We start from the raw sequence: 16,071 nt of genomic DNA on the forward strand, positions 1-16,071 counted from the left end.
CACTTGGGCAGTAGCTTCTGAACCACCTTCTAGCCTCTGGAATTAGTATACATGCAGCTCTAGGTGGGCACAGGAGATTTGAAATTTAACTAATTTTATCTCAGTGGCAAAATTCTGTCTTCCATTTACTGACTTGAAGGCTCTGGATTTTATAAATTCTGTTCCTTGTGTCTGCCAGTCTGAAGACAGTCATCTGCTGCAAGCTCATTTGAGGGCATATTGGTAGTTAATGAAAGACCCGAGCCTTATTTGCCATATCTTACCAAGCAAGAAAACACAACACAAAGGCATCAGAAGAATGTGATGCTGCTCTATGCTGACACTATCCTTAAGGAAACACATTAAAAATAGGCCATCCCTCATTGACCTGTTCCACACCTCATACTGACTGTGCTTCAGAGGGAGGCTTTTTTCCAGTGACATACAAAAAGAAACTCAGTATAGGTCACTTCTGGGCATTGGAAACTTTGGGCAAGGTGGAAAAATCTGCTTTGTTCAAGAGCAAACACGTGCTCTCCTATTTCTATTTTCAGGAGCTGCTAAAGTACAGCACGAGCTGTGATGGAGTTCAGGAACTTCAAGAAGCTCTGGTTGCAATGTTGGATTTGCTGAAGTCAGTCAACGACTCCATGCATCAGATTTCAATCACAGGATATGATGTGAGTAGGTCTGAGCAATGAGAGCCCTTGCACAAGGCCAGGTGATGCACTGGGAATAGATGATGCCCAGAATGTGTGAGCTGAGAATAGCTACAAAGTGAATGGGATCAGGGAGCCCTCACAGGTGACAATCTTCCATCTGATTTCAGGGGTTTGGGAATATCCAGAGCTGCACAGTGTCCACACTTGCTACCTTGTGGTTTTCTAGAGTATTTTTCCAGTGTGTCCCTTTGTGTTCTCATGGTGTCGTGGCTTGAAAGCAAAACGAGTGAGAGGCTCCAAGTCAGAAATACAATTTAATAAGAAGAAAGGTAAAAAGGTAAAAATAAAATAAAATAAATGCAATAACACAAAGGACCACTGACAGAGTCAGAATACAACCTGAGCAGGGTGGTGGAAGCAGTCCAGATGAGGTGGTCTTCCTGAAGCAGTGATCCTGTAGAAAGGTCTGGTAGCTCTGGTCCTCTAGGAATCCAGTGAGTAAGGGCTGCTTGTACTGTCCCAAATCCCAGATTATATCCAGGTGAGAATGCTTGGCTCCTCCCCCTGGGCAGAGCATCTCACAATGGGATGATGAGTTGTGAAGTGGGTCCTTGATGGCCCATTAAACAGAGATAACCACTGGAGGGAGTTACCTGTGAGTCATGGGCAAGGCATTGATGGGCCATTAGCAGAAGACAGCCCAAAGGAAGGGGGCCTGGGAAGAACACTGCCCCACTTGGTTTAACAGTTCATGAAGATGGTGATAGAATAAATACTTTGTGTACATCCTACACTACAACCCAGGACACATGGCTAACCTAATAACTCACCTGGGGTGTTTTTGTAGCATTTCCCATTCAGCATTTATCAAATGACTCTCTGAGGCTGATTTTGAACCTTTCCCATTGGAGTGGTTGTCTTTCCTAGGGTTTCAGGGAAGCTGCTGATCCCAGGCCTGGCCTCACGGTGAATTCCATCTTCTGATACCTCAGTTCAGGCTCAAATCTCACTTCCCTGTCCCACTAAAGTAGCCAGAGCTCTTGGCATGCTCTTCCATAGGAGCTGGATGCTTTTCTGTTCTTTTTAGTTCTTCCAGTTTCTGAGTTTCTGGACTAGCTGCAGCCCTGCATAAGAGCTGTGCTTCCCCCCTGGCACCAGGTCATCACTCCCAAAAGATCCTCTGATCCTTCCAGGAAGACTGTTCTTAGAGGGAAGTGCCTTGGAACAGAGCTGGCCCTGTGTGCCATCATTGTTTGGAGAGTCCTCTCATATTTTCATTGACGTCTTTCTCTTTCTTTTTTTATTTGTCATGCTCTACCCAGGGTGACCTGAGCGAACTGGGGAAAGTATTGATGCAGGGATCTTTCAGTGTTTGGACAGGACACCGAAAAGGGCCAACAAAAATGAAGGATCTGGCCAGGTTCAAGCCCATGCAGAGGCACCTGTTTCTGTATGAGAAAGCCTTGGTCTTCTGCAAGAAGCGAGAGGAGCATGGAGATGGATATGACAAAACCTCATCTTACAGCTTTAAGCACTTTCTGAAAGTAAGGAGTTTTTATTTTTATTTATGAAAGTGAGGGTGTTTTACACAGCCATGTATGTTGCAGACCAGTAATTCTGCAAAGCCAGAGGGGATTTTTTTCTCTGACATGGTGGCTTGTTTTCTGCTACTGAGGGCTGTGATGCCTCACAGGGATGTGCCATGTCCATGGAAGGGTGTTGGTTGAATGAACTTGAGGCAGCAGCCAGGAGAGCCCCTGGACTTGGAGTCATACCTGTGACTCTGCCAGGGAAATGGGCCTGTGCCAGGGGTACAGATGTGCCTGGCCCCCTGCTCCAGCCCGTGTTCCAGGAGTGGGTGAGGCCATGGATGTGCGTTTTGTGTCTTCCCCAGCCCACCTGGGAGAGCAGGGGGGCTCCTACTGCCCCAGGGAGGCCCCTGGGGCAGACTCTGCCTGGCTGCTCCTGAGCCCTATTTTCCATCCTGCAGGAGGATGCAGGGTTAACTCTTCCTCCTCATTTCTTTCTCCTTTAGCAGGCTCCAACTGCAACTGAAAGGACAATTATCAGATTATAAGGGTAGCCTATGGCAAAATATGAGGGATGTAAACAACTGTCCCAACCCTATAAATGCTATTATCAATAAAATTCCCAAAGTGCTGCTCTAAAAGAGACCTTCTGGCATACTGCGTGTGATGAGCAGTTCTAATATCAGCATTTTTTTTTCTCAGTGCTCTGCCTTGTTTTTCTTGAAAAATGAAAACCCATGGGGGTATATGTTAGATTGGAGAAAACTGAGAACTTGGAGGCAGAGCAGATCCCTGCTGCAGGTCCCTGGTCTCAGTGGGGTCTGGGGAGGGATTTGCCATAAGTAGTCAGAAAACAAGGTGACAGCAGAGAAGTCTGTTCAGCTCTGGTGCACGTTACAAATTATGTAATAAAATCAAGTCTCGGGCCATATGTTTCGGTACCCAGTGTTTTCCCCAAACAGCAGAATTTTCTTTCTGGAGAGCTTGTTTCCCCTGCAGTGCTTGTTTTACCATACATGCTCTTGAAAGGACTGAAGATGTGGCAGGGGGAAATGCAGCTCAGAGGAGAAAATCCTGCACTCAGGTGTCCAGGCAATGTGTCCACAGTTTTTCTCTTCCTCGAGAGGACTCATTTTCCAGTTGTTTGTGTTGACACACAGAGGTTGGAGTTAGAGAATCCATGGATATGACAGGATTACATCTGCACACATATGTTTTGAGAATTGCTGTACTGAGGGCAAAATCCTTGGGCTTGACATTTATTTGATTTGTAATCACAGACACTGATACTAGAAAAGACCTCTAAGATCACCGAGTCCAACTGTTAAACCAGCACTGCCAAATCCACCATTAAACCATGTCCCTAAGTATCAGAAAATTATTTTTCTTTGCAGCAATGTTTTTTGGGGATTCGGGATTGAAATGAGCTGTTAGGTAGATGCTGTGTAACAGATCATCCATAAAACGAACCAAAGAAACCCTCAGGATAATATTCTGCATCCTATGTGAAATAAAGAGTGGTAAATACCTCTTCAGCTGAGATTCAGTAACCTAGAGGATGCAGGTGACTGCAGTGCCAGGTAAATCTGCCTGGTGCCACATGGAAGCTGATGCAGATGAACACCATCCCAGAGCTTTGCACTAACCCAGCTTGGTCTGCACTGCAGTGATCCAACAGCTGACAGTAAATCCCGGGCAGGAGGAGGAGATGGAATTTTAAAATCCACTAACCTGAATGAACAGACCTTAAATCTGTCTCTTCCTGGCACTTGTTCTTTGCATCATCATAGTAGATCATCTAAAATTTCTAATATCTTGATGCCTGGGCAGTTTTGTAGGAGGCTCTATAAATTGCCAAGGTAAACAAGATGCACAGAACTGGGAATCGCAACAACTCAATGAGGTGCTCTCTAGGCTGCCCTTGTAACAGCTTTCATAAATTTTAAGTTTTTATAAAATCAAAATGGAGCCTCAGCCAGCTTTCTAAAGGGGAAATGGCCTCAAGTTGTGCCAGGGGGGTTCAGCTTGGATATGAGACACTGGCACAGCTGCCCAGGGCAGTGGGGGGGTCCCCATCCCTTGAGAGATTTAAAGCCATGTGGATGTGGCACTAGGGGACAGGGGTTAGTGGTGGCCTTGGCAGTGCTGAGGGAATGGTTGGGCTTGATGCTTTCAGGGGTCTTTTCAAGCCTAAATATTTCTGTGATGTCAAGAGCAACTTGGTTCCTGCTCCCTGAGGCTGTTCATGTCACTGAAAAGGGGCACCAATATGTGAAACAGTTGGAACAGAACATTTGTCCATGGGACCTGTTCTGTAAATCATCAAAGTCTTTCAGACCAAAAGCTCTGGGCATGCACATTTTTTCAAGGAGGAACAGCAGTGTTGAACAGATGTTATTTCTAAGGTTTTGTTTGTGTTTATAATGATTTGTCTAATCCAGTCTGCGTGAATAATTTATGATAGATGATACCTTTATTATTACATCTGTTCCAAAACATGCAGGTGGGATACTTGAGCTATTTTTGACCGTCCTTTAATCAGTGGATGACTACCAGCAAACGCTGCTTTAAGGGATAGGATGGTTCATGTGGTATCAGATATTAGAGAAGTTTTCAGCTTCATGGCCTGTTTAGAAAGGAGGTCAGAGGTCTCCTGTTGCTGAAGAGTTTCTTGTCTCTAATCATGGTTTAAGCTTGATTCAGGTGAGTCACATTGAGCAGCTCCTGAAGGATTTGGGCCTTTGGTGTTTTCATCCAAACTATCAAAAGTGGTGGGTGATAATGAGTAAAGCAGCATTCAGCTTCAAGCCTGCACATGTCCTGGAAGCCAGGCTTGGGGCAGCTCAGGCTGTATCCCAAAAAATAACCCTTCTTTTGGCAAGAAAGATTAATTCTTCTTGGGGTACTGTCACCACTACAGGGATGGCCAGGAACCAAAAGGCATTGAACTCAAACTCCTAAAGGAGCTAAGGACTTCACAAATGGGTTTTAAACAGCACTAACAGAGAGAAACAAAGAATTTAGTGAGTGAATAAAGAATAATATGGCAGAAATAATGTATGTGGACAAACAACATGTCACATAATTATAAATCTTCATATGCCAAATCTGAGAAATTCTATGCTAAGAGGCAGCTGAGATGATGCTTCAGTTAGTTCCACAGATTCCCAAATGAAAAGTTTCCAAAGGTCCATTGATTTGTTTTGGAAAGCTTATCCAAACTGCAGCTGATAGAAAGTCAGGAGGGATGAGACAGATAATGACTTTCAGTTGCTACTTAAAATTGATGCAACATGTTCAATTCAGTGAAAACAGGTTTAACTTGCTGTCAAAAGTCTGGATTCCTAGGGAAGAGGGAGCTTTGTATTATGTTTAATTTTTTGTTTGTTTGGGTTTGCAGATGAATGCAGTTGGAATAACTGAGAATGTGAAAGGAGATCATCGGAAATTTGAGATCTGGTACAGTGGGCGAGAAGAGGTGTATGTGGTGCAGGTTTGTAGCTTCAGAAATCTGGGTATTTGCACATCCTCAGAGCAGTGAGAAGAAAATGTGTCTCATTGATCTTCATGGTTGTAGTGATAGCTCTACAATTTCCACTGTGCCTTGCCTGAATGTAATGGGAATTGTCAATTTTAAAAAGATCAAGACTGTTTAAAATTTAGTAGTAGCTTTGGGGGGGGGGGGGGGGGAAGGGGGATTTCAGATAATTACAGCATAGAAAAGTAAGATTTTATTCCTACATTATAATGGATGACTCTTAATTCAAAGTTCAGACAATTTTCTCTACTTCCAGGCCCAAACAGTAGATCTGAAGATGGCATGGTTGAATGAAATAAGAAAAATTTTGTTCAAGCAGCAAGAGTTTATAAAAGGTACATTTAAACAACTTCTCTGTGCCTTTCACTGCAGCAGAAGCTTTCCTATTGTCACATTGCTGATCTTCAAGTCCACTAATTCTCACTGGAGAACTGATTTTTAGAAGCCTGGTAGCAAAATGCCAGAGTGAGGCCTTACATTGCAAGGAAATAACATAACTTGGAGCAGTAAAAACTGTGTGCTCATGTGAAAATGAATCACAGAAGTACTTTTTTTTGGTTGTCATTACCTTGGGGATTATTTCACATTTGTTGTCATAGGTTTAATTCAACAAGATACATAACAGATGCCTAATTTTAAGCATATCATGGTCCTCAGTAGCATGCTCAGTTTTGGATTTGTGCTAACATGCCGCCTTAATCATAATTAAGTCTGTGCTTTGCAAGAGTCCATAGGTCTGTTTTTCTCTGAACAGAAATCAGTAGGGTTGTACAAAAGGTCTAATTTTAAAAGTAATGCTTCAAGTGTGACAGTTGCTAATAAAAACCTGGATTTTAAGCTGTGTTTGCCTTCTCAGCAGTGGAGAAGCAGCAGCCTGGCTCATGCTTGGTGCAGCTCTCGCTCTCCTCCCAGCTGGGTGACAGGTGAGTGCCAGGCTGGGGCTCTCTGGGGTGCCCTCCCATCAGTGGGCACCCAGTGCCTGCTGGCTCTGTGCTGGCCCCATTCCTGTCTCTGGGGAGGGGACAGGAGGGCCGTGCTGCTGCTCACCCTTTGGGGACAGGGTCTGCGAGGGGCACCCTTGAGCCTGGCAGCTCAGCCTGAGCTGCAGCTCCTCTGCAGATGGAGACAGAGCAAAGACAGGGCTCTAATTCAGGGTAGAGACACTGCAGCAACTTCCTTTCCCCTCCCAAAAAGATCAAGAACCAGGCACTAAGTCCTTAATCTTTACAGGAACATACAATAAGAGCTACCAGTATTATTTCTGACCCTGTTTAACAAAACCTTGTGGACTTTGTGTTAATTCATGAAGTAAAGCTAAGATTTTTTGTTGTTGATGTTGTTGTGTTTTGAACTATTCAGGAAGCATCAGAGAGCCTCCATCAGCTCTGAAGAGAATGACTCGGAGTGCACCAGCCCGGTGATGCTGGACAGTGGGCTCGTGTACCCCCAGAACAAGCCTCACAGAAGTATGGCCCCTTCCCCTCCCTCTGGGGTATTTCTGTGGCTGCTGGGGTCCCCAGCCTGAGCCCCACTCTGTCTTGCAGGCTGGCCAGGAATGTCCCAGTCCCTGGAAATCTGCGAGGGGCTGGAGGAGTGGTCGGGTCACCAGTACCTCTCCAACTGCTCGGACACTGAGGAGGAGGATGGGAACCAGCTGGTAGGTGGAGATGTGATAGCCTCAGAATCTGGGGGGCTGCCATGGCCAGTTATCCTGCCTTGCTTTCCTTACTGGATAATGGATGTATCTTGTCCATATCTCTCAGTATTTCCACATCTCAGTTTGGGGAATAAGAAGATGTCTCAGCCACAGTTTCTTGAAATAATTTTAATCAAGGTAGCTGATAGGGCTCTGTCACATTCCCTGCAGCAGTCAGAAATCACAGCTGCATGATACCAAATGCAGCTAAATAAGTTTTTTTCTCTACTGCAGTCTCCAGGAAAATACAAAGCCCTTGCAGACTGCAAGAGGAGAGGATCAGAGGACCTGCTGGTGAAAAATGGGGATGAAATTCAACTGTTGCATGAAGATGGTGAGGGACAGTGGTAGGTATTTTAGGATTACTTTGCTTTTTCTCTAAGAGCCTGCAGGGCAGTCCCTTGAAATGTCACTTGCCTGGTGATACACTCCTTGCAGCTCCTGACTGAGCTCTAGACCATTCCAGAAAACCGGAGAATTTGTTTTATTGCCAAGCCTAGATGCCATCCGCACTGGCTTGGCCTGGAGAAACAAGTCAGGACTTCCCTTGCCATGGGTCTCTGTGTGAGCTGGGTTTTACCAACACCTTCACAGCCCCTCTTGCCATGCTCTTCCCACTGCAGATGGTGCTTTCCTTTGCCCATCCTAGCTCAGCTCCAGGCTTTGTTCCTCTGGGCTTATTACCAGCCATAGTGAGCAATTGCAAGGCATTTTCCTCTCTCACATAGCTGTAGGAGTGTTACCTGGGGGTGGCTTCAGACTGTTTTTGTTGCGTGTAAAGCTGTGGTTCACAAGAGAACACCTCACAGCTGCTTCTCTCCTTGGCTGGGAGCATCCCCTGGGAACACCCCTGGGCCTGCTGCCTGTTGGGCCATTGTGTCCTTGTCTGGAAGGGCAGCATGCCCCTCCTGAGATCTACAGCCATTTGGCTGACGTTTCTGGCTCTTTCCTTTCCAGGATGATTCTGAACAGCTCTCATCAGCCAGCCCAGGGTCTCAGTCGGAGAGAGCCCAGTGTGCTAATGCCTTGTTTGGGGTGTGGGAAGGGTGATGTTAACAGGAACCTGGGTCAGATTTGTGCAGGCACCAGCCTGTAAATGCACAGATGTCAATGCCCTGTGCAGGATTCCTGGCTGACAGCTACAGCCCTTGCACTTCAAGGGAAATCAGAATAGGATAAAATAGAATATTTCAATTGCAAGGGATCTGCAAGGATCATCTAGTCCCATTGCATTTTGAAAAATTCAGTTTGTTGTTAGCAAAAGCAGATGTAAAGCATCTCAGGTTTGCTGAAAGTTCACCACTCCTGGGGGCTTCAGCCAGAGCCAGTCAAAGATTTCTCACACTAAGCTTTTTTGTTAGCACAAATTTCACTGCATGAGTGAGACAGAGGGTTGTCACTTATGAGTATGAGTATTTCTAGCTGCCTAAATCTGGGCTTGAATTTACTTATAGTACCCTGACTAAAATCATCCTACCAGCCTAAATAGCAGAGGAATGAGAAAAATAATTGCCCTTGACTCCTTCAGTAGCCAGTTTTCCTCATCTGGCATCTCTGGAGGTCTCAGGCAGGATGACTTGAGAGGGAGTCTTGTTCTTCTCCATTGTCTAGAGATAGGTGTAGGCTTTTTAATTAGGTTCCTAACTTTAGATGGGAAGAATACTTTAAATGCATGGCCAGGTCCTGTTAAAATGCTTCCCTGGTTTGAACAAATTGTTGCTTGCACCCCCAGATGTGTAGAGTGTGCCCTCACCAAAATGCTTCTGGGTTGGGTGGCTTCTGTTCCTAATGCTGTTGTCATTCAAAGGTTGGTGAAAAACCAAAACAGAAGAAAAGAAGGCTGGATTCCTGTCCACAGTCTGCAGATAGTCAGTGACTGCAGATTTCGGAATGCCAAAGTTGCAGGTATTTGATAGCATGCCTAGCAGAAATATTTCATATCTCAAATCAGGTCTTTTAAGCTATTTGCATTACACTTGATGTATTAAATCTGGCTGCATATGCCTCTGCTGGAAAAATAGAAAAGCAAGCAGCTATTCCAAAAAGCCTGCAAAAGTAGTAAATTAAGCTTTTTCTTTCTGTTTGTTTAACACGTTAAGACATTTCTGAGATTTAGGCACTAGTAAATTAAAACCAAGCATTTAAAAACATAGATTTCATTGCAAGAGCACTGGGTAGAAGACCGGGTAGAAGAGACAGAGTCTGACCAGGGACTGCTGTGACTGTTTTGCCTCCTGCTGTAGCTCAAACCCCGTGTGAACAGGAGGTACCTAAGCAAAATCTCCTCCTGCTGCAAAAGACATCATGGCCTGACCCCAGCACTCTAAAGACACTACTTCCTCCCTGCTGCCTCACTCCTGCCCTCACTGCTGCCTGCTGGTTAATCCATCCTTAGATAAAGTTTATTATAAACAGGTTACCAGGTTTCAGCCAAAAGCTTAGTCTCCAAACCCGTATTTCTCATTTTCTAGCTGTAACTGTACATAGAAATAGATAGGGAAGCATAAGAGATGACACAAGAAAATGCCTTAAGAGCAGCCTGTTGCCCTTGCCATGTCCACAGCATCACTGCTCCATGTGTTGCCTCATCACCATGCTCTCCTCTGCAAATGGCAGACCAGGGTTGGAGATGGAACAGCTCAGGAAGCCCACATAGACTAAGTGCATTAAAAAAAAAAAAAAAATACTAGTTATGACCGTATGAAGCAAATTTTGCAAAGTGATTTCTCTTTAAATACTTCTTTCTGTCAGAATCTATTGTTTTGATGAATGTGAAGGAAGACATCTGAAAGGCTTAAAATTCCAGTCAGCTCTTGATGGGTTTTTTTGTATATTTCAGTGAAATCCTTTCTATATAGGAAGGTATTTTTTATCCCCTTTGTTGCAGGGCAGTCAAATCTCACAGGTTGAAGGTTTGCTGATTTTCTGTAAGGAGTAGATTGCTAGCCAATGTTCAGAGTTTACTGACAGCCTGTTTTCAAGATGCAGTTATGGCCCCCTTGATCTTCTCTCCATGTATAGCTACCCCATCTCACCAGGTCCTATGCAGAAGGGTTTTCCAGCTGTGAATGCATCTCAAAAAAAGAGTGCTGGGAAACTTTGAACCCTGGTTTGCATTGTCAGTGGTCATATCCCCAAAGACCTAGAGACTGTCAGCTCTAGACTGGTTTATAAAGTTGCTGAATACAAACTAAGGGGAATTGCATGGGGTGAAACCACAGAAAATGCCTCCTGTGAGTCCCACACCACTGCCCAGGTACTCCAGAGCTGTGTCTCAGGGTCTGAGAACACTGAGGCTCTGTTTTCCTTGTGACTGTTCTCTTTTGCTGTTTCTGATCGTGCCTGCAGTCCTGAGGCATGATTCTAATCTTATACACACTCCAGGAAATATTGGGGGATGATGTAGGAGGTTCTCTTGCTATTTCCTAGAGCTATTCCTAGTGCTCTTCAGCAATGTGTCCTTCCAGCCATAAGCAGCTTGCACTCTGAAAATTGATTTTCATACAGTGCTTCTGCATTCAGCAATTCCCTTTACTCTGGGGGCTGGTCACTTCACCCTGCAGGTGACACTGTACCACTGACTCCTTGGGAATGGTCTGGACTGGGCTCTTTCCTGCTTCTTCAGAAGATGGAGCTCTTGCTCCAGTATAGCAGAGCAGAATTAGGCAGCCAAGCTCGTGGAGCAAAATAGGGGCAGGAAGGAGCATCAGAACCCTCACAGATTATGAACTGCTTGTGCTGAAATGCTGGTTTGCATGTCAGCAAGGTAAACTTGACTAACATGTTGTGGGGTCCCCAAGGGCTTAGAGAGTGTTGGAGTCACTTCATTGCTGGGGGAGAGGCAGTTCTGACATTTTGTGGGGGCAGTGCCTGTCTTATTGCTCAGCTCCAGGTTTCCCTAATTAAAACTCCATGTCCAGTCACAGAATTTCATAGCAGAATTCATACAAATCTGGGGCTTGGGATTTCTTTTAGGGCAAAGCCTTTAGCTGAATAGAATAAATGGTTCCCTTACCTTCACATTTCTTCTTAGATTTATACTGTGCCCCACCATAGGATAGCAGATACCTGCATGCCTACAAGTTGTTCCTCTCCCCTCCTGCTAATTATTCCAGTGTTGAACCAATACAAATCATAATGAAATTACAGGGAACTTTTTGCTGTCCATTTTAAGTTACCAGAGGGGTATTTGGTAAATGCTTCACTCCCCAGCCATTCCAGCTTTGCAAATCCACAGATCTCTTGTAAATCTTTGCCTGGATATAAGCCATGAGGTTCTCTGGGAGGAAGATGGCTGACTTGTAGATCATTTTGAAAATGAGTTTTCCTTCTAGTGTGCCTCTAGCTGTACGTTCTGAGATTATTAGTCCTTGCTGCTTTGTTCCAAACAGATTTTTTTCTCTCTGCTGTGCAAGCTCATGGTGGATTTTTTTAATGTGCATGATGAAGGAACAGTTTTGTATTGCAGGTGGTAGCATGCAGAGCTCAAAATGAAAAATATTTGGAGAGAACTGTGCTCAGAAAGAGCAATACTCAGAATGTAACTACTGCTGAGGCTCACCCATGTGTTGGTAGTTTCAGCTGCCTTGCAAGTGGTCAGGCATTGCCTGGTTAACTGACTTGGTTTTTCCATTAATTAACACGGAGATGCAAGATTCTCTCTTCACTTCAGGGAAGGTTGGGGCTCCAGCATTACAATCCCAACTCCTCTTCTGCACTGGAGCAGGAGACAAAACATTTCTGCATGTCCCTTGGTGGCCAGTGTGTCAGGGATCACACTTTGCAGCACTGGCAGGTCTGCGTCAGTGAAGAGAAAGGCATCTCACCTCTCAGCTGCACTGCAGCACCCATGGGAGGGGTTGGAACCACATTATTGTTGAAGTCTCTTCCTACCCAAGCCATTCTGGTGATTTAAGGTGGGCACAGGCTCCTGTTCTACATGCCAGACCCTCTCCTAGTTTATTTAACATCCCGCTTGCCAAATTCTCTCTTCCAAGCCTTAGGGGGATCCCCTGTGCCTGCTCTCCATGCCATAAAGCTGAGCAAAGGTTTCCCCCTGCTGGCAGTGCCTGAAGGACCCAGCTCGCATGTCCTGTGCCCCCTCTGGACAGGGCGCTGGGGATCGTCCCCTTTTGTGGCTCCCATCTGCCTGATCAGGGTATTTATTGTCTGTAGCTTGAGCTTTTGCAGGCTGCTGTAAGCATATTGGCTGAAATGTGCAAGCTTTTTCCACGTTCTGGTTCAAATGCCACTTGCAGTTTGCAGCTGCAGCACAGCTGTTTGCACTGTCCCTCACGCAATTTAATGATTGCCGCCACAGGCTTTTGTGTCCATACAGCGTCCCTTAGAGGCAATGCTGATTTCTTTTTGGCCTTTGAAACATAAAGCAGGGTCTCCTCCTATGACCTGCAGTGCCAGCCATCTTCACAGAACAACTATTTAGTAGCACCAGAAAACCATTTCCAGCCTGACAAAATAAGGAGCCTAGAGAAGATATCAGCTGGCCTTGCTGTGATAATGAAGTGATAGATGATGGAAATGAGTCAAACCCTGTGGTCCTGCCTTAGTCAAGGCTCTCACTGAAGCCAGTGGGAGTTCAGCTTTTAGGGAGAAATGCACAAGTGCATTTATTTTTTTTTTTCTGTTATACAAATGTTACATGATTACAGGGGACAATGTATTTCTTAGAATAAAATGCTTTAATATTAACATCATTCTCCATTACTTTATAGATGCTGTCCTGTGTAACACGAGAAAGTTTAGTTCCCCTTGAATTAAGGGTGAACTAGTAGCATCCTATTTTTGATGCTCTTTGGAAGCTTTCAACTAAGTGTTACAGAGAAATAGCACAGTAGTTGGAGTTGTCCTGTACTATTCATCACATTCACAGACCTCCACAGCTCCATCTGCACTGAGTGGGACCGGGGTCCTATACAGCTTCTCATGCTCATAAAGGAAGCCATTCTCTGCTCTGGTTTTTTTCGCCTGTGGAAATGATGGTATTTTATTAATTTTTCCTGCTGTTTTTCCATGACATACATCATGTTTCATCAGAGAAGTACACTACAGTTTCCTGACACTTTGTTTAGATGCTTGAAATTTCCTCTACAGGTTGAAGTAGGTTTTGCCTACTTATTAGCTGACAACTGTTGAAGTTGCAAACAAGAATTGAGTTTTGGTAAACCAACCAAAAAAGAAAAAAAAAACAAAAAAAAAAAAAAAAACAAAAAACAAACAAACAAAAAAAAAACCACAAAGCTGTATGTCCTGCTTAATTGATTTTATGGGTGGATTTTTCTTAAATATCTGCTTCAACTATGTGAATGTTATGTTCTGTAAGAGCATCATCTGGCTGACTCATATGTGAGGATGCAATAACACTAAAGATCCTCTTTTTGTACTTAGGGTCTGACTCCAGCCCATTGCAGTCAGCCTCCTTGATTTCAGTGAGGTCTGGATCAGGTCAAACTGACAACTCAAGATTGTCACTAATCACTTAGGGTCCCAAAGCATCCCAGGGCTGAAACCTGTATCTAGCAAGTGTTGAAGTTTACATTTATATATATACTTTTGGAACATGTGCCATAAATCCAAGCTAAATGTCCATGTTTGCACTAAGGATATTCTTGTGATAAGACTTTTCCAGCATCTTTAACAATAATGTATCTATTGAATTTTTGAGAAAGGAAAAAGAATGTTGAAGACTCATAATTTAATTTTGTGTTTCTTTGTCTAGTTTTGCTTTTGTAGAACATAGGTAGATACAGGTGGTTTGAACTTTTAAGCAGATGTATGCAAAAAGCACTTGAGTGTGTGGAGAGCAGGGTTAATAGTGTGCATGCAGTAGTGAATTTGCTCTGCCCCAGCCAAATGAAATGCTTATACCATGGGCTAAAGGGGGACCTTTATGATCTGACTTTTATTTGTGAACCGGTCCTTAGACACAGTCCCAAGTTAAGTTAAAACATACTGGGTTTGTTTTGTGACCATTTTTGTGTGGAGGAATTGTTGAGCTGCTCGCTGGCTGTGGTTGCCTGGGGGTTCCCCACCTCTCAGTGGCTGTTTCTCCACTCTGGGTCTCCAGGATTGGGGGTGACCCTTGTGCACCCTTAGAGCTGGGACCAGCTGAGTCTGGACTGAGCAACACCACAGACCCAGCAGGATCTAGCTGTCCTTCAGCCACTGGCAATCACAGTGCAGAGGCGTTAAGCCACTGAAGGTTCTTCTCATCTGCTTCCAAATCAATCACAATGCACTAATTAGGTGGGAAAGTAGGAGTGTCTTAAGTTACTGTTGGGGCTGTTTATAGTGGTAACAATTCTTGTGGTAACTACACATTTTGAGGTACGACTGTAAATATTTTTCTGAAACATAGCACACATTGCATATTAAATTATTTTATTTTTTTTCTTACATAGTTTCAAATCTAACCTTTTATTAATTTATGAGGTTGATAAGTTCTGCAGATGAATGTACAGTCCGAGGTTTTTAACATTTAAAACTTTGCACATGACATGGTATGTTCCCAAGTATGCAGTTGAACTAAGCTCTTCATGTATATGTATAAATTACAGTAGAGAATTTTATCTGACTGCAAGTTTAAATGAACCGTATTGTATATGCACCTGTAAAAAATGTGTTAAATCTATATTTAAAGATTAAAAACTGGTTAAATAAATCCATCTGAGAATATGCAATTCTCTTCAAAGACACATCTGCTATAATTCTAGAGAAAAAAAAAGTGCTCACAGTGTTGGTTTTATTCCATTTCCTTGGAACAACTTAAAACCTTACATGCATTTTGATTTTAAGGTAAGTAGTGGCAGATGATCCAATTAGTTTCTTGCTGGATGCAGCGGCAGTGAAAGTGGGAAAGGCACCTTAGCACTCATACTGAAGGCTGAACCAGCAGCTGTTGACACCCTGCCCTGGCTCAGGGTGTCCCCAGCCCCAGCCTCCCCTGCATCCATCCCAGCACAGCTCAGGGTGTCCCCACCTCCCTTCCAGCACTGGGCAGTGCTGCCAGGAGCCACCTCTGAGATGAGGACCATGGCTGCTGCCCATGATGTACCTCAGCCTGACTGATGTGAAAACGTCTATTTGGGAGCACTGTGGGTGCACTGCTGTGTGTGTTCACCTCCCTCGTGGGCTCCTGCTCCTGGGATGCTGCTGAGGCACCAGTGCCTGCTGGGCTTCCCTTGCCCACACTGCTGTGTGCCAGCTGTGGGCAATGCTGGTGGCATACTGGCCTGGGACACATGTGAACCATTCCTCTGCTGATCCCACCAACCTCTGCATTTGGGATTTGGGGACTTACACCACCACAGCAGCACCAGTGCATTCAGAAATGCATCCATGAGTCATTAAAAGAGCTTTTTATTTCCTTATTACCACATTTTCGTTGCATTCTCTCAACTTTTGCCTTACAAGAGCAAAAGTTATTTCTTTTAGAAATGTTTATTGAAATGCAATGTTATCTCAAAACCACAGAGATTGCTGTGGTCCCTCTCCAACTCCTCAGTCCATCCTCTGGAGTGGTGCAGCTATCCCAGCAGGGCACAGCACTCCCTGGGATCAGGAGAGCCTCGTGGTCTGCTTTATCCACTTCACATACTTTGAGACCCTGGTGTAGATGCCATATTTGCCTGGCAGGGCACATTCCTCTCC

At 44.5% G+C, this 16,071-nt stretch overlaps 1 protein-coding gene across 1 annotated transcript in view; it reads left to right on the plus strand.

Moving 5' to 3' along the window:
- Positions 1–13,661, plus strand: part of LOC310922047 (proto-oncogene DBL-like) — a 70,318-nt gene extending 56,657 nt beyond the window's left edge. The window contains exons 21-30 of the mRNA XM_083882346.1: positions 534–659; positions 1,964–2,185; positions 5,571–5,663; positions 5,965–6,043; positions 6,568–6,631; positions 7,068–7,174; positions 7,253–7,365; positions 7,639–7,751; positions 9,212–9,309; positions 13,137–13,661. Of these exons, the coding sequence (XP_083738472.1) occupies positions 534–659; positions 1,964–2,185; positions 5,571–5,663; positions 5,965–6,043; positions 6,568–6,631; positions 7,068–7,174; positions 7,253–7,365; positions 7,639–7,751; positions 9,212–9,309; positions 13,137–13,177 (1,056 nt within the window). The 3' untranslated portion in view covers positions 13,178–13,661. The remainder of the gene's footprint in view (positions 1–533; positions 660–1,963; positions 2,186–5,570; positions 5,664–5,964; positions 6,044–6,567; positions 6,632–7,067; positions 7,175–7,252; positions 7,366–7,638; positions 7,752–9,211; positions 9,310–13,136) is intronic.
- Positions 13,662–16,071: the final 2,410 nt, after the last annotated feature.

Source organism: Zosterops lateralis (assembly GCF_965231275.1).
Source record: "Zosterops lateralis genome assembly, chromosome: W".
Lineage (NCBI taxonomy): Eukaryota > Metazoa > Chordata > Aves > Passeriformes > Zosteropidae > Zosterops > Zosterops lateralis.